Source organism: Cladophialophora psammophila (genome assembly GCF_000585535.1).
Source record: "Cladophialophora psammophila CBS 110553 chromosome Unknown aczJe-supercont1.41, whole genome shotgun sequence".
Taxonomy (NCBI): domain Eukaryota; kingdom Fungi; phylum Ascomycota; class Eurotiomycetes; order Chaetothyriales; family Herpotrichiellaceae; genus Cladophialophora; species Cladophialophora psammophila.
In genome coordinates, this window is record NW_006912962.1 from 154,553 (window position 1) to 178,408 (window position 23,856).

Below are 23,856 nucleotides of genomic sequence, written 5' to 3' on the forward strand. Positions count from 1 at the left end.
CTGAGAATACGACCGGGTATTTGGCCGAATCGAGGACTCAAGTAATGAGGTTCGCCTCAGAAACATTGCTTGTATCTGATCTCCTATGCTGTCGACGCCACGCATTTCGTAAAACACTGCCATGTTCATCCCCAACACGACCCTCTCACGGTTCAGCGCTCACTGCAGCTTCGCAATCCAGTCCACCGACCGGACAACCTGGGCCTGCTTCGCAATCACCTTCAATGCCGCATCGTGCACGTCCTGCTCCGTGTCCCAGCAAAGATCCTCCAACACCACAAGCTTGTAATCCATGTCCGCGCCTTGCCGGACCGTCGACATGACCACGCCGCTCGTGCTCAGGCCGCTGATGACCAGTGTCTTGACATCCAGGCTGCGGAGGATCAGATCCAGATCTGTGCCGTGGAGAGCAGACACCCGCCGCTTGGTGACCAGGATGTCGCCCTCCTGCGGCGCCACTGCAGCGTGAATGTCCGTCGACGTGTCGCCCTCCACGAACCCGCCGTGGGCTCTCACCCGGGCAAGCGATGCGTTTCGTGGCGAGGCCTCGGGGAATCCAGGCCGGAAAGCCACCCTCACATAGATGACGTTGAGGCCAATCTTGCGTGCTGCTTCGATTGTCTGGGACAGGCGCCGGAGGAATGATTCCGTATCCTGGCTTTTGAGCCGTTCAACGATGCCGTTCTGGATGTCGCAGACAAGGAGAGCCGTGGTGGCCATTGTTTCTATTCCTATTACCTCTTTGCTTGCGTTTCTTGCCGACCGGGTTTTCGAGGGTCCTTGGTCAATTGAAGAGTCTCTCACAGATGAAAGTCGCAACCAAGGCGTGTAAATCTCCTGGTCATCTTGACAGGTATAGACAGTTGAAAACTCGCACACCGACAAGGGGTTTTAACAAAGTGTATGGCGGGCCACTGAGACATCCCCGGGAGTGCCTTCGGCCCGGTTCGTCGACTCATAGTGGTCCACGACACGCCGGTACCGGCACGGTGAGTAGCGCCTGCAGAGCCGGTCCGTTTCAGTACGTGATGCTGCATGACGTAGATCACGTGGACTGCATTGAAAAAAAGCGGGCATCTCCAGCATGCGGAAGTCGCCGTCGATGTCGCCGAGGCTGCGCCCTAGCACATCTTGAGGATTTACACGTATATAACGTTGCCAGTTCCACAGGGTTGCAGGCGTCTTTCTCCACCGACATTGCAACCGTGAATAAAAGGGCAGAAACCATTCATCGATATGGCAGAGAAGGCCCGAGTCCTGCTCGTTGGGAGTGGCGGCATAGGAACCATGACAGCCTTGAATCTGGAACAGGGAGGGTTGGCAACAGTGGCGGCTGTGCTGAGATCGAACTATGCCATGGTCAAAGAGAAGGGTTTCACCATCGACTCTTGTGACCACGGCAAGCTCGCGGAGTGGAAGCCGTCCGAAGTCCTCCCCAAGGTGCCGGACGTGACGAGCGGCCACGAGGGATCGGCCAAACCATTCGACTATGTGATTGTCACCACCAAGAACGTCCCGGATGTCCCCCCCACCGTGGCCGACTTGATCCGCCCGGCCGTGACGCCGGGGCATTCAGTTATTGTGCTCATACAGAACGGGCTCAACATCGAGAAGCCGTTGATGGCGGCCTTTCCGGACAACATCTGCCTTTCCGGGGTGTCGTTGATGGGCGCCGATGAACTCAGTCCGGGCCACATCCTCCAGAACGACGTCGACAGGCTTTTCATCGGGCCCTTCCTGTCGGACAAGCTAGATGGACAGAAGCAGATTGCGGCTGCGGAGGAGTTTGTACGGATATACTCGGCCTCGGGCAAGGTTCAGTGTTCGTACCAGGCCGACGTGCTGTTTGTCCGCTGGAGGAAGCTCATGTACAACGCCGTGTGGAATCCAATTTGTGCACTGACCGATCTGGACACGACACGGTTTCGACTGGCCTCGGACGCGCAGGACCCCGCCAACCCCCTCGACCTGCTCGTGAGGCCAGCAATGAATGAGATCCGTGCTGCGGCCAAGGCTTCTGCCAATGTCGAGCTCCCTGAATCATTAGTCGAGTCGATGGTCGAGTGTGACCCAATGGAAATATTCTGTGCCCCAAGCATGTTGCAGGATCGGCGCAAGGGGAGGTTTATTGAATACGAGAACATCCTGGGTGAAGCACTGAGAGAGGGTGAGAGGGCAGGGATAGCAATGCCGACGATCAAGTGCCTCTATGGTCTTTGCAAGGCGGTTCAGTGGCGCACCATGGAGCTGAACGGCTTGGTCAACGCCCAGAAACTGATGGAGGCGAGGATTAGCTAACTACGGTGCTAACATGCTCCTCGCCGACTTGTTCACCCTCACAGCTTCGACAAGGTGTTCTCTTCATCATACCAAGGTACTCTGTATCTATGGCTTATACACTTTTACTCGTAGAGATGCTTCCTTCTCCGAAGCAGATCCGCTCTTCCTCCTCATTTGTCGAATCGGAATTCGCCCTCGTCGCCCAACTCCTCGACTTCATGCTCAACAACACGCTCGATCTCGCTGGCAATGTTCAACACCCAGTGGTCCCTTTCGGCGCGGCTGCGGCACTTGAAGACCATTCCTCGCCCCGGCACGCCCAGCTGGCCCACTCTACGAAGCCTCGCTCGGGTGCGGCCTCGGGGTGTGCCTCCATCTTCACAAGAGTCGTTGGCAGCCTCTCCGTTCCTAGATGTCTTGAACCAACCCTTTCTCCTATTCATCCACACCACGAAACATGTCATGACATCGACATCCGCGCTCGTCCATCCGTCCTCAAGGTACACCCGAGGCAGGCTGGCCATACCGGCGCGGTTCGCATCGAAAGTGCGGTTCTGGTATAGCAGGTCATCGTCAACAATCAGACCACTGTAGACATAGCAATCTTTCAGATCCACGTCTTGCTGCTTCTCTTGGTGGATGAATCGGATTTGTTCGCCAGTTCTCTTTCGCAAAGCCGATTGGAAAATTAGCAATTTGCCGCCAGCAAGAATAACCTGACACCGATGAAAGGTGGCTCGTCGGCGCGTTTTGAGATACAGGGAGCCGGAAATTGTGGTGCTGCGACAACTGCCTATTGCGCACATGTTGTAGAGTTCGGGGCTTGCTTCACTGCGGCTAACTTCCCACTTTTTCGCAAATTGACCGATGATGGCTTCCATTTCTTCGTCGACGTTGAGCTGTTCGAGGTTGGCTTTTCGTATGGCTTTAAAGGTGTCCATCTCAGCAGCCGTTCGAAGTTTCCAGTATTTCACCAATTCTTTCATGCGCCGGATCCACTCGTGGCGTGTCTGCTTCGAGTATGCTTGCAGACGAACGACCAATCCGTTGCCGAGGACGAGCTCAAAGACTCGATCGTCGTCGATTTCATGCGTCGATCCGTCCTCGTGCCTGGTATCAGCAACCTCCCGGTGAAAATCGACGTCAGAGCTGGATCCAGTCTCAAGCACCTCGTCAACGGGCGAGGCACCCCATCTTATGGTACGCACATGTCGGATGTTGCACATGTCGATATACCCGTCCGCTTCCAGGATGTTTGCCACATTCCGCCGAGCCTCTTCGACAGCATCACGGTCATGGCTCTGCAAAGTCATCCGATTGCCCGAGGATAGCCACGAAACATGGCCGTTTCTTAGTTTGTAAGGCTCGATGCCGTACATCAGTGGCGTCTTTTCGACGATTTCGTGTGACGAAGGAACAGTGCTCCCATTTTTCGTCGCGAGTCGTGGTGGATGAGGCGGAGTAGCCTTTGCTGGACGGTTGAACATCAAAAACTGATTGTGCGTCGAGAAATATAATCGCTTGAAGAATGCCTTGCCCATCTTTTTGTGTACCCCCTTCTGCGACGTCAACCGAATCAAGAACCCTTCAATTGGCGGCGGCTCCTCGTGATGATTTCCCTTTCTGCCGCATGTCGAGGTAGGGTAGTGCTGTTTCGGTCGCAATTCCAAATCATGGGATCGGGCCATTGCCATGGAGCCATACATCTTCTGCTCGTTGGCCCCATGTACCCATTCAAGCCGGTCGTATCTCTTCCACGCGAGACCCATCTTGGCTGTCTCGCTCCACACATTCAAGACGTTCGACCATTCAGGGTCGCGTTCCAACATGGCGATGCACTCGGATATGATCTTCCCGGCTACAGCTTTCTCCGCAGCAACCGTCCGAGCCAGGGCCGTCGCCTCGTCTGCTGCATCCACTCCAGCTGCTTCGAGTCCTTCAAATGGCCTCTCCAGTCGCAACGTTACATCCAGGTCCGGGACATTGACTTGAAGTGTCGTAGGCCGTTCCCAGCCAAGGGCGTCCCTAAGGAAAGTGTACCATTCCACAGAATGTGCCTGGGAACGGGGCCTCATCACAATGATTCTCGTCCCTTTTCTGTATGGATGCCAGATAACAACGGTCTTGTCGAGAGAAGAGTACAAATTGACTCTTGTCGTCTTGGGATCGAGTCTGATCTCATGTTTTGGTTTCTTTTTGGTTGACTCGTCATCAATCTCTGGGATGACTCGAGTTTTGTAAATTTGAAGCCTGTAATCGTCGACGTCCTGCTTCTTGCTCTTTCTAGCCACGACCATGAACTCCCGCCATTTCTCTAGTATTCTCGTCTCGATCTTGATGCTCTCGTTCTCATCAAAATCTTCGGGGACTTGTTGCAGAGTCGTATCCACTCGCACCAACATGCGTTCCATTTTGACGACAGTCCCCTCTCGAAGAGTATTGCGTCTCAATCTCCTGTTGACAACACGGTCTTGCACGCGAATGGCTTTGTTGACCACCTTCTGTTGACCTCGTTGAACTCCTTCCGAGACTTTGAATCTGACACCTGTGCTCGTCCGTCTGAGGTGATAGGTCTGGTCATCATCCAAAGGGGCAGGTTCATGACGCTGCAGAGATTTTGCGTCCGGTCTTGAACGGTCACCCCCCAGGAGGGCCGTCCTGGAGTTGGTTTCCACATTGTCTACAGTCGATGCTGATGGCTGCATGGAGCTCCTGTTCAAGCATTGCCCGACACTCTCAGTACGGTCATTGTCATGTTCTGAGCACTGTGGATTGATCACAGGTGTGATTGCTTTTGAATCTCCAAATGGATTTTCATAGGCAGTTCTGTATGATTCAGGTTTCGGAGACTTCAGTGCGCTCGGCCCAGGTTTGGGGTTGTCGCTGGCACCGTCCGTGCCTCTGTCTGTAGGGACTGGCAGAGACCTGGGAACTCTGTTGTCCTGCTCATTCTCGCCATCGATCCCCAGGATATGGGACACATCGTTTGTCGACACCGGCTCTATATCTCTTGGCTCAACCAGCTCCTCATCTTCCTCTTGGTCCTCTTCTTCGGCATCTGGGGTCTCGTCTGCTCCTGAATCTCGATCGGAAACATCTTCGGGCTGAGGAAAGCTGAAGCTCACCCTGGCAGCGGTCGAAGGACCTTCAAGACTAGTCCACGTTCGATGATGGAGGTCTTGGTCTGTGGCGGCGCGGAAGCTCGCTCTTCGAGAAGAATACGTGCTCAGTTGGATTCTTCGCCTGTACCATTCCTTTCGGTGGCTGTTGAGCCATCCTTCGGGGATCGGACCTATGAAGAAGCGGCGGGAGGTGAGATGAAGATGCTCTGGAGAGGCGTGTTTAAGTCGGCGGGCAGTGTACGAGTCGGGATCGAGGGCATCGAAGTCGTGGGCGCTGGCAGTGCTGCTAATTGGCATCACTCGGGAAGTCGACATCTTCTTCGCGCTACGATACAGGTTACAATGGCAGTTCTGTACGTATAGTCATCAAACCGTTCTAAGAGATCTGCTCCTCAAACTCTAAAGAAGACGCAGAGGGCTGTCTGCGCAGGCACGGCTGAATATTGCAGTTCAATGACGTCAATGTCGTTCCATAGCAAACACGTACATACTTGGTCGGTTTGCCGTGTTTGCCTTGTTTGCACCTTCCCGCGGCCCCGAGTTCCAGCATGCGCCCCTCAAACAAGCCTTCACCGTCACTTCCACCCCCTCTCAATCTTTCCTTGCCCTGCTCTCCTTCATACCCTCACTGTTGCATCGGATCATATTCTGAGTTTCAGAAATGTCTGGCACTCAAATCCCGCCAGGCAAAACCTGGTTCGACACACACAAAGTGCACTTTGACGACGTCCCCATATCTGACGACGGCGGCATTTCCACCCTCGAATTCCTCGATGCCTCAGAAGCCACCACAACCCTCTTCGACCTTCTGGGCTCGGTAGCTTTCACTCCCGTCAAGAACGATATGATGGGCAACGTCGCGAAAATCCGTGATCGACATAGAGCTGCCTCGGAGGTTTCAACTACAGTCCAACTGCTAGTCAAGACTGAGCTGGCCTCGAAGACTCACAAGGCTACCGAAGGGCTAGTTTGGCTGACTCGTGGGTTGGATTTCACAGCACAAGCACTCCGGGCCGATCTCACCACCAACGCCTCTGTCAAAGCTGTGGAGCCAAAGCCGAATAAGGAGCTCGCGGACGGATTTCGAACGAGCTACAAGAACACTCTGGCTCCACATCATGGGTTTATGATCAAACCTATCTTCAGTGCTGCCATGAGTGCCACTCCCTACCGGAAAGATTTCTATGTGCGATTGGGCGGTGAGGGAACCGATCCCGAGACTACAAGAGAGGCGCTCGAAAAGTGGGTGGCGGCTTTGGAGGCCAGAGTGGCCATTTTGAAGGCCTTTTTGGCCAGCAACGATGCGAAATGGTAGACGCGGAATCACTGGACCTTTTGACAGATACGTTGGAAAGGAAAAAAACATGACAAAGAAACCCTGAAACAAACTAGCTTTTCAAAAGAGAAGGGGCGATAGCGCAGAGAAAGGCAATGCGCAGGAGAGCAGAACCACAGGGTTTGTGAGGAGAGGCTTCAAATGGCCAGACTCGCTGATGATACACACATATAATCCTTCCGCATTCATCGCTGCTGCCTGTTGCTTTCGAATGCCCTGATCTCTTGAAATACTGCCGAGTTCCAAGAGATATGCAAAGTGATATTCAAATACTCAATATGATATTCCTAAGATTCGATGCCCTCGTTCGAATGCTGGTGTTGCCTTGCCAGGTAATCCTTCAATCTTTTCTGCCTTTCTAAATCCTGCTGCTCATTCCCTCCTCCCTGTCTCAAGCTCCTCATTGCAGGAGGGATCGGGCTTCCATCTTTGTTTAAGCCCACACTCTCAAAAAGAATCTGCAACTCCACGACCAACCCTCTCGCGACCTCTCTCGACTCCTTGTTACCCCTGCGTAGCTCCGTCTGTGCTCGCTCGTATATGCTCTTCAACTGGTCGAATTTTGACCGGTCTCGAATCATTGTAACCAGCTGGTCTCGGTTCTTTCGCATCATGGCCAACTCAACCGCAGCTCGTCCATCCGCAAAAGGATTATCCTTTTGTGAAGCCTCCTCATCCGGATCCAACTTGGCCTGCTGCACCACATCCTTTTCCAGCCTCCCACTAGTTTTGGCAGGGTAATCCTGTTCGTCCCAGTTCACAGCGACTAGGGAGGTCCATGGCGTGAGAACTGCGATGACCAATCCAAACACCATGTTCTGACTTATGGGACCAAAGTAATTTGAGTCCATTGATTTTTCCCGGCTGTTTGCGTCACCTTCAACCCAGACGTGATTGTACGGTATTATGACAGGGTCATCGCCACCAGGATATCCAGGAAGAGGTTTGATTCTGTCCCCAGGGATGCCGATGACTCGCTTGACGGCTAACTTCGTGGGGTCGTGAGGCGCGAAAAAGACGACGATCTGGCCCCTTTCGAGCCTCAGTCGGGCAGGCCGGTTCCCCGTCAAATTTGACAAGGCTTCGATGCCCTTGACCTTTTTCACGAGAATGATATCTGGTGCTGTTGGTGGGAGATCGGGAGAAGAGTTGATGTTGAAAAAGGGGGCCATAGAAGCGCCCTGCACCCTCATGATTGTGAATGGAAACGACATCAAGAAGACTACCAGCGGCGGGGCAATGAAGAAGAGCCGCCATATCCAATTCCGAGCAGATGCCGGAATGGAAGTGTATTGCAAGTATGACTTCCAGCTCTTCTTCGAGACCAGCTTCTGGCCGATTGTATTCTCGTTTTTCTGAGCATTTTGAGCTATTGCCGTCTTGAGCGCGCTTCGACTGGGGAGAGAGATCAAGCGAGTGAGTCTGGATACGGAATGACGTCGCCAGAGGTAGGGGCAGCGATGATGGCAGAGAAGGAGCGTGTGACGGATGCCGTTCGAGCGGAACCTTGCAGACGCAGAAGGCATTTGCAACACGACGAGAGGGAGGGAGAGGGGAGGGGGAGAGAGACAGGGAGGGAGAGTCACCTCTCACTAGGTGAATATGGATCTGGATTTCCTTAAGCCATCATTGATGCTGTGCAAGCGTCATGAATAAATGCGCGCATGTATATTTCCAACACGGAGACATTCGACTTGGCGCCGGGGCGGATATCGATCACGTGCTACGCATTGACTTCTTCCGTCCCCGAGCCGAGGCCTGCTGCGGTTGTTGGAGACATCCAATCTATTCTACACATATGTACAAGTACATACATTCACATGCTACATGATCAAATTCACCTCAACGCATCCGTGCCCAGCTGCATTGCATTGACACATCTCATCGCACCCCAGCCCAGCCCAACCCAGCCGTGAAAGACCGAGACGGCGGCCCAGCGCAGCGTGGGGGAATGAGGCCACAGAGAGTCAACTAAAGAGAGGGAAGACGCACAACAAGAACAAGAGGTGGAAAATGGCACCGATGGACTCATACATCTTCCCCAAACCCCCGCGCGATCTCGTGGGCAAAGTGGCCATCGTGACGGGCGCAGGCGCCCAAGGCGACGGCATCGGTAACGGACGCGCCGCCGCGATCCTCCTTGCTGACGTGGGCTGCGCTGTGCTCTGCGTGGACCGCGACCTGGCGCTAGCAGAACGCACCGTCGAAATGATCCGCGAAAATGGGAGCAGCGCGTTCCCAGGCTCCGTGCGAGCCTTCCAGGCTGATGTGACCGACGAGGCACAGTGCCGGGGCGTCGTGCAGGCGGCGATGGACAGCTTCGGCAGGCTGGATATCCTGTTCAACTGCGTGGGCGTCGGCGGGGCTGCGGGCACGGCGGTCGAGGTCGACATGGCGGCGTGGGCAAGGTCGATGGAAATCAACGTGTCGAGCATGGTCATGATGGCCAAGTACGCGATCCCTGCCATGGTCCGCAATGACAACGACTGGGGCTACAGAGGCAGCATCATCAACATGGGCAGCGTGGCCGGGATCCGCGGCGGGACACCGCACCTGCTCTACCCGACCAGCAAGGGCGCCGTTGTCAACATGACGCGCGCAATGGCGGCGCACCACGCCCCCCAGGGCATCCGAGTCAATTGTGTCTGCCCGGGCATGGTGTACACCCCGATGATGTACGCAGGCGGCATGAGCGACGAGGCCCGCGAGGCCCGCAAGAACCGCAGCCTGCTCAAGACCGAGGGCAATGGATGGGACGTGGGCTGTGCCGTGCGATTCCTAGCAGGGCCCGAGGCGAGATGGATTACCGGCTTGATTTTGCCCGTTGATGCGGGCGCCACCGCTGCGGTAGGCACGGATATTCCCAGGTCAGCCAGCGTCAACGGTTGAGAAAGAGGGCATGTATGGGGTGCAAAGGGCCTCAACAAGGATAACGAACCGTCAGTGGTGGACGGAAGGATTGATCCCCGTGAGGGAGGTGGAACAGGGCGTCACAAGGACGAAGGTTCTTGTTCCTGTTCTCAAATGAAAAATTTCCCATGAACTCCGGCCCTATGCTGCTCCGAGAGTCAGACCTTGCAATGCTGAAAATCAGATCATGCACGGGCAAGACACCCCGAGAGCAGCGTTGTTTCATGACATGCCAACCTCCCTCCTTCTCTTCTGGTGCGCTCTGCCTATTTCCCGCCGCCTCTCCTTTTTCCGATCGGTCTTCCTCTTCTTGTCTCTCGCCGCCTTTTCCGGCTCCGCTACCCGCTCAACTCGTCGTTTGGTTCTTCTATCTTCCCTCCTCTCACGCATAATCTTGCTTGCCTCTGTCACCGCCCTGACGTACTCTGCATCTCCGAGTTTCTCCTGCAGCCTTGACATCACTGTATGAGCGAGCTCGACGAGATTCTGATACGCGGCACCGAAGGTCGGGTCTGCCGACCGAGGGCGGATTGTGTTCGTGTCAGTCATATGCTGAAGTGACACCAGAATGGCTTTGATTTGCAAATTCGGTAGATTAGCTACCGAGAGAATTGGGATGAGATTTGAGAGGAGCCGTAGCGATGACTTCTTGGGGAGCAGCGCCGGGGATGTCAGTGTTGCCGTTTCCGTGCGCAGAATGCGCCCGAGTTGATCAAGGAGATATTGGGTGGCTGGAATTCCTCTGGTCTTCCCTTCGGCGATGGCCCCATCCTCTTCTTCAAAATCTCCCACATCGCCGGGTTTCTGGTTAACCTCGATCGTCAGCAAGTTTTCCTCCAAACATTGACCCAGAAATAAAAGAATCTGCTCCATTTGTGCGCTGAGGTCTTCATTGCCGGTTGTACGACGCAAGATCCGAGTGCTAGCTTTCAAGATCCCGAGCAATCCCTCTGAATCCATGGAAAGGCCATGCTCACAGGTAAGCGGAAGCCTCGAACCCCTCACCGAGATGCATTGGCCGAAGAACTGAATGGTCAAGTCTGCTGAAGTGCTTTGTATCCATGGGTTGGAGTGGGTCAATGATGTCCACACATGTGACCATAGAGAGGCCTGCTTCTGAGTTAATACTTTGCCTGGATACGACCTTGCCAACTTCAACAGGAGTAGTAGCACCTGAAAGCGGAGCTCCCAATCGTCCTTGTCGGTCACGCTTGTTGCTTCGAGAGATTTGGCAATGTTGCTTCGAATTTTGTTAACTTCTTCTCGAGTTAATGACACATCCGTGTCTAAGAGGATAGCGTATGCCTGCATGCTCAGTTTCTTTAATGCGCTGTTCTCCTCTTGATCTATCAAGTTGTTGAGAGGTTCAATCATATCGTTCAGGTGATCCCGGTCTGCTAGGGTGAAAAGCCGGCCCAGTAGAGCCCCGGCAAGCTGTCGACAGGTTTCGTTGTCGTCGTTAACAATTCGAAGGAGGATTGGAAGATAGAACGCCGAGATCAGTTCCTGTGCCATTTGCCCTTTGATCTTCCCAATCAAGATATTGATGGCTTCCATCACAGATTGTCTACCCTCAGGGTGCTCATATTGGAGATTCTTCATGAGAAATTTCTGTTGTTTCGACCATCTCGAAGAGCTTTGCGGATACTCAACCAAGAAATGGACAAAGACCCCTCTCGCAACATCTCGTGCTTCTTTTGTCTGATTTGTGATCATCATGACACCGATCTTGTCCGCCAGGTTGTAGACCTCGGGTAACTGAATCCTTCTTCCCATGATTGCCCGGATGAAGTTGAACGTCACCCCTTGTCTGTCGGGTGCTTCGATGTCCGGAGCGACACGTTGAAGAAGCTCGGCGATATCTGATTCTTTGACCTTGATGCTCTTGCGCTCACGGAGAACCGCAGCTATCAGTTTCAGCGCAGCCTGCGCCCCTTCTTCGTTGGTACTTGACGAGATTCTCACGACCTTGACAGCCTCGCTAACATACAGGGGTGAGTTTTGCTCAAGTTCGGGCATTGGGAGTTTGATGATGACAGACAACAAACGCAATGCGGAAATCTTGACATCCTCTTGACCTTCGACCAGAGCATCGCCTACAATGGGAAGAAAGCCGTGTAGATTCTCGACTGACAGAACCTCAGTAGATCTTTGTAGCGTAGACCTCACCAAGTCTAGTGCGAATTTAGCAAGCTTGTGTAACAAGGCCGAACTGCGGCTCTGAGTTGTTTCACTTGCTGATGATAATTGAACGAGATATCTCTGCCGGTTCTTCTCGTCATTGGTAGGCGCCTGGACCTGACTACCCTCTTCTTGTCGGTACAGCGATTGAATTAGCTGGTATGCGAATGTCAAGACATCTCGCTTGTTGGTAGACGGGTTCTGTGAAAGCCCACTGCCAATCCTCCGGAGAAGTTCATCAACCTGCCGTACTTGCTTTGCCGTCAGCGTACCCGACAACAGCGTCTGAATTGGTGCCACGAGCTTGGACACGGAGAGTACGCTTATCGATCGTGCTAGGAGTTCCATCGAATCGAAACTCTTGCTACTTTTGACTTCCTTCATGCTGCTGGTGTAATCTTGATTGTCCTTTTCTTGCCCCACGGCCCCGAAAATGTCATCCATTATGACGGAGACAAGGGCTTCGCCGCAATAGTCCAGATCACCGTGTTTGATTTGAGGAACCAGCGCTACCAGAATTGCATGGAGGGTATAAGACACCACGTGGAGCTGATAACCTCTTGTAAGGGCTGTGCGCATTTCTTTGAGCATGAATTGCAAACTGCTGGGACCGAGCAGAAGGACAACGTCGCAGAGTGCCTTGCGCGCAGCGTCGCGGGATTCTTGAGCCCGGCTTCTGAGGATCTGGGCGATATCGAGGGTTACCGGCGCAGCGACAACTGGGATCTCGTGCGGTGGTAGCAGAGTGATGAGCCTCACCGCGATGACCGCGATAGGTAGACGAAAGCTTATCTCAGCCTCGTCTTTGTAATGGACAAGCTCTGCAAGTTTGGGTATGAAGTGAAGCTTCAACTCCTGCTCCACAATAGCTTTCTCCGGAAGCGATTCTGCGAGGCGAGATATCAGTCGACCTTCTTCTGGTCCAGAGTCTTCTCTACGAGGGCCATTCGCTGACAACAACGCATCAGCAGCATGCGCAAGAAGTCGATTGGTTGCCTTTTGCTCGCTGCCGGTTACGTCGAGGTCACTCTTGTACCGGCGGAACAGCGCCTTGAAGTGTTTCCAGTCGATCCATTCAAGAAGAGTGCCTATCGCAGTGATGCTTTGGCCTTTCGCGCTCTGGGCTGACTCATCCGTGCCTGTGTCATAGACAAACATCTCCAACAAAGGGATAAAGATCTCCACGATGTTCGTGGTGTTGATCAACCCTTTCTCGACCTCAGAGACAAGCCGTCGAATGGCGCGGAGACGACGGTGTTGTTGGATATGCAGAATGTTCGAGAAGAACGACGCTTCCTCGTCGTTCCCAACCAGGAGAGGTGTCATGTTCGCCAATTCTTCGTTGTTGCCTGCGTGCTGTACCAGAAGACCAAGTAGAGCGACGAAATCTGCCCTCGCAAGTTCCGATTCATGTCTCATGCACTTCTTTGCCACTGGAACGATAGAACTCACTATCAAACTGTCCAAGTCCGGCCTGCCTGTCTCGAGGGCTTTGATAATCAACTTTTTAACGCATTCCAATGCATTTGATCTTATGGTGAAATCCTCACTCGTTCTCAGGAAAAACAGCAAGTTGTAAATAATGGGCTGGCACACCGAACCGACCTTGTCCAACTCCAGAATTTGGATTGATTGAAAAGCTTGCAGTCGCTTTTCGTAATCAATCTCTTCGAGCCGTTGCGAGGACATGGCGTTCAAGTCTTTGCACAGTCGTGCAATGTGAGCTAAACCTCGGTTGGAAGTGGACAATTGTTCCAGGACTTCGCATAGCACTTGACGACTAGCATGGTCCTTGAAGTAGTTGAACAAAGACGAAATGGGTGCTAAAAGCTTCAAGTGCAAATTTTGCTCCAAGGTGTCATCGACAGCCAGAAAGCTATGGACCGAGAGGAGCAGTTGACCCCGGACCTTCGGGGATAACTTAAGACCATCATCACAGAGTAGAGTCGTCAATAACTTGAGAATAGACTGCCGGGATCCTGGAGACTCCGCAACTGGGGCAACTTTGGGCAGGACCGTTGTCACTGCAGCAAGGATAGCCTTAGGAGGTGTCCGCTCGAGTAAGGCCGCGAGAGAGGTCAAGAGGCCATCTGATTCGGTTTTGAGGAGGTCGTGGGCCTTGTTTGGCACAGATGGTTCAGCTTCAGACAGACCAGTCCACGGAAGGACAATTTCATTAAGTATGAACAGCTTCACCTCGTCTGGCGTTGAACGCGCAGCCAGTGTCTGCCAAAGGACCCCGGGAAGTCGTCGATCATACTCCCCAAGGTAGCCAATCTGATTAGATGAATGAGCCCAAGTTGCAAACAGGCATAGCAGACCAGAGATACCCTGGGTTGTCTCCGAGGCAAATATGTCGAGACGTGGACTGATTGCATCGGCAAAGAGATCGCGAAGATACAAAGGCCAGTTCACATCTGGACAATGTTCAAAAAGCATAACAAGACATTGGAAGCCTGTTCGTCGGATACTTCGTGATAGCGCTGCTGTATTGTTTTGCTTGACCACGGTCTGATTTTGACGAGAAGCTTGGATGACGCAGAAGACAACCGCGTCGACGACCTGCTGACCGTACTGGGCAAATCCACTCTGGAATATCTCCAGCATCGACAGTAGCAATCGAAGAAACCCATATTGCTGGTCTTCCGGGACATGCACTTGCTCGAGGGCCATGAGAGTAGGATGGCCTTCTTTGACCTTGGCATCTCTCAGTTTGCCAAGAGCAATGTCAAGAAAGATTGAGACTTCGTCCTCGGACAGTCGCAAGAGAACACGCAACAATGATTTCCTCCGGGCGTCTTGAGATCCTGACGTTCCTGCTCGCCCCACGATGATGCCAAAGATGAGCTTGAGTACAACAGGAAGGACACTGCTCCGTTCAGCTGGCCTGATAGAATTTTCCTCCTCGGAAACCAAAAGTGTACCTATATCCGATGTTGTTGACTTGCCTTCGGCCAGGGGGAGCAGCATAGCCTCGTATCGGCTGAGCACAGGATCTTTCCACCTCAATATGGCCAGAAGCGCGAGTTTTCGAATGTCCTCATTTCCGTTGCCCAAGAGATCGACGAGCTTTTCATGGACTTCGGAAGATCTGTAGAGGACACGAGGGTTGACAAATTTTCCGAACAAGGCCAACATTGCCTTCCTGTCCGTAAGGGACCACGCGTGGTCGTCAGGATCGGGGCTTAATGTGTGCGACGACGTGGAAGCGTCCGAGCTGGGCTCGGGGTGCATTTGAGCGCGGCTGAATGGTGCAGCAAGGAAGATTGGCACCAGTAAGCGAGAACGGCGCTCAGCTGAAGCAGGTACTGTTGCCAACACCTGGAGAGCTAATGATCGACCATTCTGAGGTGTTCTGGGTGTTTCTAAGCGATGCGCGTCTTGAATAGTGGTGCGGAATCTCTCACTGGAATTGCGAAAATCGTCCATGGTTGATAGGCACAATAATGCGAGTTGATCGACGTCTGAGCATTCAGGGGAGGACGGTAGAGACTTTGCTGCCTGGGGATCATGTTGAGACGATTGCGTTAGATCGGCAGGAGACTGGAGCCACTGAATAGCCACGTTGACGGCGGATTCCTCGGTCGGTGTCGACTGTACCACTTGGGCGAGCACATTGCAAACTTCTATTCTTGTTTGGTCGTAGTAGCGTGACAGCAAGCCGAGGCAGAAAAAAGGTATCAAATCTTGGAACACAGAGTCTGGAGGCACACTCTTTTGTTGCCTCGGAAGCCGTCTTAGCAGCATTGAGATTTTTCGAGCCTCGCTGGGAGTGTAGGGGATACTGAGAATATCAAGCATTAAATCCGTAGTTTCAATGAGCCATTGCTTGATATTCGACCCGCCAAGCGCAGGAAGCAGCTCCAGAGATCCCTTCTTCAAATCAGGAGACGTGGCCAATAGATTTTGGAGAAGGATATGGCGGATGTTGTTGAAGAGTCGAGACTCCATACCTTCCACTGCAGGCACTTTCCTGAACAGACGGCTTACCGCGTGTACAAAAGCTGGCAAGCGAAAACGAACCGCGGACGTTTTCGGAACAAGTAAAGCAAGCTCTTTGAGCCGCTGGTCAGCAGATGGTGTGATTTGGAGGTAGGAGTCAAAGCCCCAGCCTAGGATTACGCGTTGACGAAGGTCGAGGTCGCTGTCGGTATCTTCTAAGACGCCTACCAGCAGATTGTGGTAGGCGTCAAGGACCCTAGCTGTAGTTTCCGAGTCCGCGAAAACGCAAGCGGCTTTGACGAAGCGAAGCCGTCCAGCAAGTTGTTCGATGGTAGATCCATTCTCAACTCGTCCTTCCATAGAGAGCTGCCCGAGGATGAAATCTCCAAAATCCGCAGGACAAGTTATCGAGCCGGCGCTCCCCGACCCACCAAAGTTGATCTGCCTTTGCCCTAAGCATTCCAGCATGTAGTAAAGACTCACCTCATCCTCGGACCAATGCGTCGAAATGTATTGTTGGAGTCGTGGGAGAACAAGGTCGGTGAATCTCTCCTTTCCAAGCTCTGCACAAATTTTAGAGAAGGTGAAGAACTCCTGCGGGGAAAACCGCTCTGCGGCAAAGTCCAACAACTTCTGGGAGAAGGGCAACAACTGATCCATCGGCGCAAATTGAAGAATGCTGGCGATAAAAAGGGCGACGACTGCACGGAAGCCGTAATCGTCCTCATTGAGGATCTGTACAGCTGCAACTACTGCTTGAAAGGTCTCGATGAAATCCGCCCAAGAAGAAACCCTTGAACCCCTTCGCGTCGCTAAGACAACAAGCAGAAGCCTCAGAGTGAGAGCCAACTGATTGACATCTTTGGACATAGCAAAATGCATTGTGACGTCCAGAACATCCACCAGAACTGGGCGAAACGCGGCGCTTTTTGTCTCATGCATGAGGGCAATCAGAACACTCTCCACAGCCCGCCAAATTCGCTCATGTTTACTTGGATGGAAGAAGCGATACAACAGGCACCGCACCAGGGGCACAGCACACGAGTGCAACTGTCCATCAATCCCACGAACACTCTCAACGCAAAGACTCGTGACACCCATTTGATATGAACCGAGGGTTTTGCAACCATCTTCTTGTGTGAGTCTGTCCAAAAGATGCTCGATTGCGAGGCACAAGGGTGTGTGCGCGCGGTTCTTTTCAAATCGCGCGGCGGCTTTTCTGAGCAGGAAGGCCAGCGATTCTGCACTGAAGCGAACAATATAACTTTTTTTGGAGGAGAGGTATGGTGTCATGATATCGAGCAGGGGCCTCAGATCGTGCACGAGCAATTTGGACAGGTATTTGAATATCCACGCAAGGCAGGTGAAGCACCATTCAACAACCTCAGCCTTCTCATGAGTGGCAGCAATTTCCGCAATCAGTTGCACAGTTCTTGAGAAGTATCGCTCGAAGCCTTGTCCGAGATCATGGGCAAGGTGGGTGAGAAGACTGAGAAGAGGTTCGAGGGCAAGTTCATCCCTTTTTCCGATGTGGTCAACAAGGATCTCGAAGACAGCATCTGCATGGTGAAGTAACTGGGGCAGACTCTCGCATAGCGGACCCGCCTGGCTGAGGAAGTCGGTGAATGTGCGAGACAAGTTCAGTTCCGCCCATTCTTCCAATGCAGCGTGGAAAAAGCTTTGTAGAGGGTCGTTCTCATTGTTCGAAGGCTTCCTTTTTTCCACAGTATGTACAGGGTCAATCTTTAACCGTGCTATTCGCTTCGTGAAGGGCTCGAATCGATGTAGGTTTGCCGGGGTCGAAGCCATGGTGGGACGGAGGAGGTGAGGTCATCGGGGAAAGAAGAGCGGTACCTTGCATGCCTCCATCTACAGCGTGCGGTCCTGAAGTAGAGAAATACCAGTTTGACCGTTGGCTTTTCGGCGACGAAAGTTTGTCTGCGACTGCGCCAAAACGTCAAAAAGTGCAGACTTGAAAAAATTTCCCCATATTCCACGTGACCAAGGAAATGCGTCACCGTATGAGATCCGGTGGGGTACTCGGTACTACGAGGTACTTTGTGCTTGTTCGGCGAGTTGGGCCTGGATCACATGACACTTTTATTTGCGAGCCAATCTCGCCAACGTAAAAGTGTCTATCTCGGCATACTTGTACAAGCACATTATACCCGCCACCTCTCCCCATGTCTCACATTCTCGTGACGCATAAGAAACGGATAATGCCACCGGTCTCGTAAAGTGCCGAAGAACAATCGGACAGGAGACCGGAGTCTGGTTGTTCTCCTGTCCGTTGGATCTCTCGCCTCACATTTCTCTCAAGAATCACCATGGGGGCAGCTAAGATGTGAGTCGAGGGCGACCTGAATGAAAATGTATAAGTGTCATCACTGACTCTGGTAGCCTTGTTGTTGGAAGCATCCAAGGTCAATTGAGAAAGGCTTTTGGCAAGATATCAAAACTGCAAGCCAAACACGACTTCTCGTTGGCTATTGTCGTTGGTGATTTTTTCAGTCCTCCCGGTGATGAGAGCAATTCTAGCGAAGTAGGAGCGTTGCTCAACGGTCAGATCGATGTACCGCTCCCAACATATTTCACGGTTGGCGACTCGCCTTTCCCCGAAATGGTCAGAGCAAAGTTGGACGGAGGAGACATTTGCCCCAACCTTTTCTATCTGGGCCGCAAAGGGACCATGACTTCTACGGATGGCGTGAAAATCGTCTCGCTTGGGGGTCGGCTAGTTCAAAACGAATCGTCACTCACTCAGAAGCTGGGTACCTATGACCCATTGCACCTGGACAACGAGTCAAGAGGACTTCACGGTGCTCACTTTGCACACATTCTCGTCACAAATCAATGGCCGGCAAATATCACCAATGGGTCGAAGATCGAATTGCCCGAGGGGATCGATGGAACAGCTGGCACACAGTCGATTTCCAATCTCTGTCAAGCACTCAAGCCATGGTATCATTTCTCCAGCAGTCCCAGTGCCTTGTGGGAGCGAGAGCCCTTCAAGCATGTCCTCGACTACACTTCGTTTGAGGAACCGAGTGTAACCAGATTCAAAAGTCTGGCGAGCGCGTCTGCACCCACGAAAGAGTGGATGTCGGCGTTCACATTGGATACTTCCCGTCCTCCAGCCACGATGGAGGCTCCGCTCGAGTCGCCGTTCATCAGATCCACACCCCCAAGGAAGCGACAAGCAATCGATGACAAAGGCCCATATCTGGGAGACGCCGATGAGGGCCAAGGGCCACGCAATCGCAAGCGTGCTCGGAAAGGTCCGCGCAATGACCCCAATGACTGTTTCATGTGTCTGAATAAGCCCGGTTCCAAGACCCATCTTGTCGTGTCTCTGGGGGACGAAAGCATGGTCACAGTGACGAGAGGTCCGTTACCGTTGCCATCGACATTCCCTCAGCTGTCTTTCACTGGCCACGTCATGATTATTCCATACTACCATGCTGCAGACGAGCTGGCTTCCGGAAAGAGATCATCCGACGAGATCGCAGCCGAGTTCAAGGAAATGAATCGGTTTCGAAATGCTCTGAGCGTCATGGTCGGTTCAAAAAGCCACGGTCAGCTGGGCATCGTCTGTTGGGAAGTCAATCGAACCGGTATCCGGCATTTCCACTGGCAACTCATTGCATGTCCAGTGGACCGCATAAAGAAGGGGCTTGTTGAGGCAGCATTCAAGGTGAAGGCCGCCGACTACGGGTATCCAAGCTTCCAAACCTGCGAGGCCGGCACGCAGCTTCCCCAACGATCAGATTATTTCCGAGTGTGGACCTGGGTTGCCGATCCCGTCCAAATGGCCGACCATGCCAACGGCAACGTAGACAACGACGACGACGTGGGCGTGGCAACATCCATATTCTTTGCACTGCCCACGAGCCAAAAGTTCAACATCTGGTTCGGCAGAGAGGTGATGGCGGGTCTGCTGCAACTGGAAAACCGGGTCAACTGGATGGACTCGATCCTGTGGAAGGACGGGAGCGACCAAGCGGCCGAGGAAGACGACGCGGCGGGCCTGCGAGCCGACTTTGAGGAGTTCGATTTTGCAATGAAGTGAAAATGACTTTCCAGGTAGAGCACGGTCCCTCCTATTGGAATTGGAGCTGGCCTGGATGCCCGGGCGGTGGGAGGGCCACTGGACACTGATCTCAAACATTTCGAGATCTGTCCCTTTCAGTCCTAGGGCTGGAAGAGGAGTTCACTGGTTGGCCTTATCGAGCCATGGTCTGGTGGCACGGTCTGACATGACAGTATTGCCATCGGGATAATAGGATTGATTCACTACCAGATCGAAGGTGCTTCCCTTTTTTCCCCCTACAATCACATCTCGTGTGTAATGTGAACTCTTCGTCTGTAATGATCAACCTATCAAGGTCTGTATATGCCTCCAGCAGCAGTGCCAAGGCACTAGTGAGGCGGCGCGGCCTCCCTCACATCGTCAACCTTTTGGAAATATGGTGGTAGTCTGCCATTCATCCTATACCATTCCTTTGACATGGCGGTCACTGCGTCGGCGTACAGTGATCTCTCAGCTGCACCGAGGCGCAGCGTGTATAATGCATCTCCTCCTTTTGGCCAGGCATGAAAATTCCGAACACGGGTTGCTACCCACACTGGTCTGCTCGTCACGGGCCAGCCTGCTCCGTCTTCGAGGCTACCTGGCAAGCATCCAGCGTCTGCCATCATTCCGAACACCCAATCCATGGACAGCCCTCCACAGACTGATCGAACATCTGGCCGTCGTATTCAATGACAGCCGCCCCATCTTTGGCGGCGCCATGACCCCGGGGGGGAAACCCCTCAATAGTAATGTCGAATCCAACTGCTTTGTAGCGTCGAGGACCCAGCAGTGGAGGGACAAAGAAATTATCGTCGTATCATGAACATAATGGTACAAAAAAAAGGACTGCCGTTCAGCCCACTTTCCATGATACCTCACCACACTCTGATCTGGCTGAGTTGAATTGTTCGACTCGGTCGATCATCCACCCAGAAGTGCACTCGTCTTTGGAGTCAACCGGCCGACCCATCTTGATGGAATAGCTCAGTTTGCAGGTACCCGGATGCCAGGCAAACTGCATACATTGTAAATCATTCTCACAAGCCGCGCGGCAGTCTTCGATGGATTCAATGGATTTCTTCTCGGGCTCGGAAAGATCATCCCACATCTGTTGCTTCTCTTCGTCATTTTTCCAGTCCCAGTCATTGTCTTCCTTGACGTGGCCTTCATTAGGTTGCGTAAATGTTTTGTCTCCGGAGAGATTGTTCCAGTCCTTCTTCTGCTCGGTAATGTGCGGCCTGATGAAGTCTTCAAAGACATCCTTGTACAAGTAGGGGACTGCGCCGGGGTCTTCATCGTCCCAAGTCTTGTTTATCCATTCTTTCTCAAATTGCCAGAGCCCTTCAACCTCGTACGAGTGCACATGGTGCCAGGTGATGGCCGGGGTGCACCACACAGTATCAGACCAGACGAAGCCAGATGGCGGATCCACCTGAAACATCGGCCAGGCACCGCTGACGCTCACTCCAGCTTGGCTCATTGCAACTCCCAGCATGACATCGCCGCAGCAGATCGTGGAAGTCTCTTTCTCCCAATCGGCGATCTTCTCAGGGGTCCGGATCTCTTCAAATCTCTGGACCGCATTGCGAGATAACAGATAACCCGTGCCGCCTTGGGCAAAAGCAGTAGGGCCATGCCAGTAAACGCAGCCTGCATATAGCGGTTCGTCCGGATCCATGCGGTCGAGCAGAAGGAGGAGATTGGCCCAGCTGAGGTAAGTGTCGGCATCGATTGTGACAAACCATTCCGCGTCCGGATACTCCACATAAGCCTTGTGGAGCATGGGAATGTTCTTCCATTTATCCAGAGCCCAGGCTTTGTCAGATCCTAGCACACTCACGTCACCATGCGCAACATGAGCGGCGTGGATTTCATTATAGAAACGGAAGTCATCATGATTCTCTTTGTACTCTTGTCCGATCCCATCCAAGGCATCTTGAATGCGGAACTCTCCCACTTGTTGCTCCATGTCGGAGAAGACCATGAAATTAGGGACGCACTGCGCCAAGGTGACGAGTTGTTCAGGGACGCGCGCAAAAACTTCGGTGGCACCTGTCTTGACCATGACCACGACTTTATCTGCGCCTGGCAGCCGGCGGCATGGTGGGATGCGAGAGTCGGGTGGGTACGGGAGAGGAGAAGAAACGGGGGCAGATTCGAGAGGGCTCGTTGACTCGGATTCGACTTCGGGCTCAGGTTCAGGCTCAGGATCGATTTCAGGGTCGATTTCAGGGTCGATTTCAGGGTCGATTTCAGGATCGATTTCAGGGTCGAGGTCAGGTTCGGACTTAGGTTCGGACTCGGGGTCATGATTAGGGTCATCTTCCGCATGCTCTTCAAGTTGCGCGACTGAATCGGGGTCTTCGTCGACCTCGTAGTAACTGTCTTCCAGGTCGACGTCGGGTGCATCTTCGACAGCAGCGGAGCTGGAGCTGGAGCCTTTCCAGAAAGACGCAGGAGAAGACAGGCCATACTCGCCCTCTGGGTCAGGGCTGGGGAGGTAGTAGGATCGGAAGAGGAACAGGGAGAGCAAGACGACGAAGACAACGAGAAGCCGTACAGGCCCTAATGCTCGAGGAAGGGACATGGGCATGTTGCTCATGGTCAAGGAGGAGACACTCGACCTCAAGGAAAGCAGGGCGAGGTCGAGAATTGAAGAGGGCAATGCGAAGGGCTGCGAAAGGGAGTGCGCAAGGAGGCCATTGATATTTGAGAGCGGGGCCTTTTTGATTTGGACTGCCAAGCTTCAAGGGGCAGAAGGGGTCATGTTTGATAGGCGCCGTGCACGGACCCTGGCTATGCAGAAATTGGCTTGGCGGGCTCGGTTGGTTATCTACTTGCGCCCCTTGGAAAAAAAATCACCGGGATGATGCCATTTTACGAGGTACGCAGGATCACAAAATCCATCATATTCCTTATCAATTGACGAACTAAACGTTTGGGTGATATCGTTGCCTGCTGGGTGCATTAGGGCCATGGGACACAGCAAAGCCACCACGGCGGCAAGAGCGTCGCACAACCATGATCCAAGACGCAAAAGAACCTCATGGCCAACGCTGTCGTCCTTTTTCGATGCTCCCTGTGGTGCAACGTGGCCTTTATCCATGGACAACCTCGTCTACCTCGATCGTCCAACCCCCGCCTCCCATCTTCGTCCACTTTCTCTCCCCGTTGCGCATTCGCTCCTCGCTACGCTTCTCGTTCCTCCTTTTCGCCCGAGACGGGCAGAGCGCGTTATAGGCACGGCCGGCTTTCCAAGAATATAGGAGGGACATTGGCATGCGCCAGGAGGGAGGTTCTACCTCGACAATGCCATCTTCATCGAAGCGAAAGGTTGCAGAAGCTGCGGCATCCTCGTCCGTGCGAAAAAGCACCGTGACGCGGATCGTCAGCTCCACTTGGCTAGCAGGATCGAGGACGAGCTCTTCCATCCATGACGGCAACTGCGGTATGATTTGGCTGTGGATTTCGGCTTGTTGCCGTTGAATGAGCTTGTCTATCTCGAAGATGTCCGTGAGATCGTGTCCGTAATGATTCAAGTTGACTACCAAATAGCTGAAGTCCCCCTCCCTGCAGCAGAGGATCGCTCGCAAATTGGGGAACGCCGCTGTGTCGACGGCTGGCATGTAGGTATTTTCCAAAATGATTGTTGTAATGCTTCGCCGGATCCCCTCTGGGATTGCCGAGCCGGTTGGGCGTGCGCCCTCTTTACAGACAAGGGTCTCGATGCGCATAGGGGAGGGTTTGCAAAATTCGCGAGAGACGTTTGCAAGAGTCAATGCTTGTGCTGGTAGACGCCAGCAAGACCGGTAGGGGAGGTTGGGATCCGGTTCGACGGTGATGTACTCTCCTGCGAGAACATTGTCGAGGATTTTTAGTTGTACTTCTTTGGGAAGATTGAGAAAGGTTTTGGGCTCCTGAGTGTTTGACATGTTTGAAGATGTGAAGGGACGCTGGTACAGGACGATTCAAGCAGAATACAGGATGTTGGGTTGGAGCGAGGACGAAGGTGT

The 23,856-nt window shown here is 53.1% G+C and overlaps 10 protein-coding genes across 10 annotated transcripts; 4 read left to right on the forward strand and 6 right to left on the reverse strand.

Moving 5' to 3' along the window:
* Nucleotides 1–159: 159 nt before the first annotated feature.
* A1O5_13061 (uncharacterized protein) lies at nt 160–720 on the reverse strand (the record flags this gene model as incomplete). The annotated part of the gene is made up of 1 exon (XM_007753629.1): nt 160–720. One exon carries the CDS (start codon nt 718–720, stop codon nt 160–162), a length of 561 nt encoding a protein of 186 aa, XP_007751819.1.
* A 516-nt stretch (nt 721–1,236) lies between these two features.
* On the forward strand, nt 1,237–2,298 carry A1O5_13062 (2-dehydropantoate 2-reductase; the record flags this gene model as incomplete). The annotated part of the gene is made up of 1 exon (XM_007753630.1): nt 1,237–2,298. One exon carries the CDS (start codon nt 1,237–1,239, stop codon nt 2,296–2,298), a length of 1,062 nt encoding a protein of 353 aa, XP_007751820.1.
* Nucleotides 2,299–2,450: 152 nt separating this feature from the next.
* Nucleotides 2,451–5,717, reverse strand: A1O5_13063 (uncharacterized protein; the record flags this gene model as incomplete). The annotated part of the gene is made up of 1 exon (XM_007753631.1): nt 2,451–5,717. One exon carries the CDS (start codon nt 5,715–5,717, stop codon nt 2,451–2,453), a length of 3,267 nt encoding a protein of 1,088 aa, XP_007751821.1.
* A 346-nt stretch (nt 5,718–6,063) lies between these two features.
* Nucleotides 6,064–6,717, forward strand: A1O5_13064 (uncharacterized protein; the record flags this gene model as incomplete). The annotated part of the gene is made up of 1 exon (XM_007753632.1): nt 6,064–6,717. One exon carries the CDS (start codon nt 6,064–6,066, stop codon nt 6,715–6,717), a length of 654 nt encoding a protein of 217 aa, XP_007751822.1.
* A 308-nt stretch (nt 6,718–7,025) lies between these two features.
* On the reverse strand, nt 7,026–8,264 carry A1O5_13065 (uncharacterized protein; the record flags this gene model as incomplete). Its single annotated transcript, XM_007753633.1, has 1 exon — nt 7,026–8,264. The coding sequence occupies one exon, from the start codon at nt 8,262–8,264 to the stop codon at nt 7,026–7,028; it is 1,239 nt and encodes a 412-aa protein (XP_007751823.1).
* A 487-nt stretch (nt 8,265–8,751) lies between these two features.
* On the forward strand, nt 8,752–9,627 carry A1O5_13066 (uncharacterized protein; the record flags this gene model as incomplete). Its single annotated transcript, XM_007753634.1, has 1 exon — nt 8,752–9,627. The coding sequence occupies one exon, from the start codon at nt 8,752–8,754 to the stop codon at nt 9,625–9,627; it is 876 nt and encodes a 291-aa protein (XP_007751824.1).
* A 243-nt stretch (nt 9,628–9,870) lies between these two features.
* Nucleotides 9,871–17,580, reverse strand: A1O5_13067 (uncharacterized protein; the record flags this gene model as incomplete). Its single annotated transcript, XM_007753635.1, has 1 exon — nt 9,871–17,580. The coding sequence occupies one exon, from the start codon at nt 17,578–17,580 to the stop codon at nt 9,871–9,873; it is 7,710 nt and encodes a 2,569-aa protein (XP_007751825.1).
* Nucleotides 17,581–18,098: 518 nt separating this feature from the next.
* A1O5_13068 (uncharacterized protein) lies at nt 18,099–19,840 on the forward strand (the record flags this gene model as incomplete). Its single annotated transcript, XM_007753636.1, has 2 exons — nt 18,099–18,115; nt 18,172–19,840. The coding sequence occupies 2 exons, from the start codon at nt 18,099–18,101 to the stop codon at nt 19,838–19,840; spliced, it is 1,686 nt and encodes a 561-aa protein (XP_007751826.1).
* An 856-nt stretch (nt 19,841–20,696) lies between these two features.
* Nucleotides 20,697–22,436, reverse strand: A1O5_13069 (uncharacterized protein; the record flags this gene model as incomplete). The annotated part of the gene is made up of 1 exon (XM_007753637.1): nt 20,697–22,436. The coding sequence occupies one exon, from the start codon at nt 22,434–22,436 to the stop codon at nt 20,697–20,699; it is 1,740 nt and encodes a 579-aa protein (XP_007751827.1).
* A 505-nt stretch (nt 22,437–22,941) lies between these two features.
* On the reverse strand, nt 22,942–23,775 carry A1O5_13070 (uncharacterized protein; the record flags this gene model as incomplete). Its single annotated transcript, XM_007753638.1, has 1 exon — nt 22,942–23,775. The coding sequence occupies one exon, from the start codon at nt 23,773–23,775 to the stop codon at nt 22,942–22,944; it is 834 nt and encodes a 277-aa protein (XP_007751828.1).
* Between the last annotated feature and the right edge of the window lie 81 nt (nt 23,776–23,856).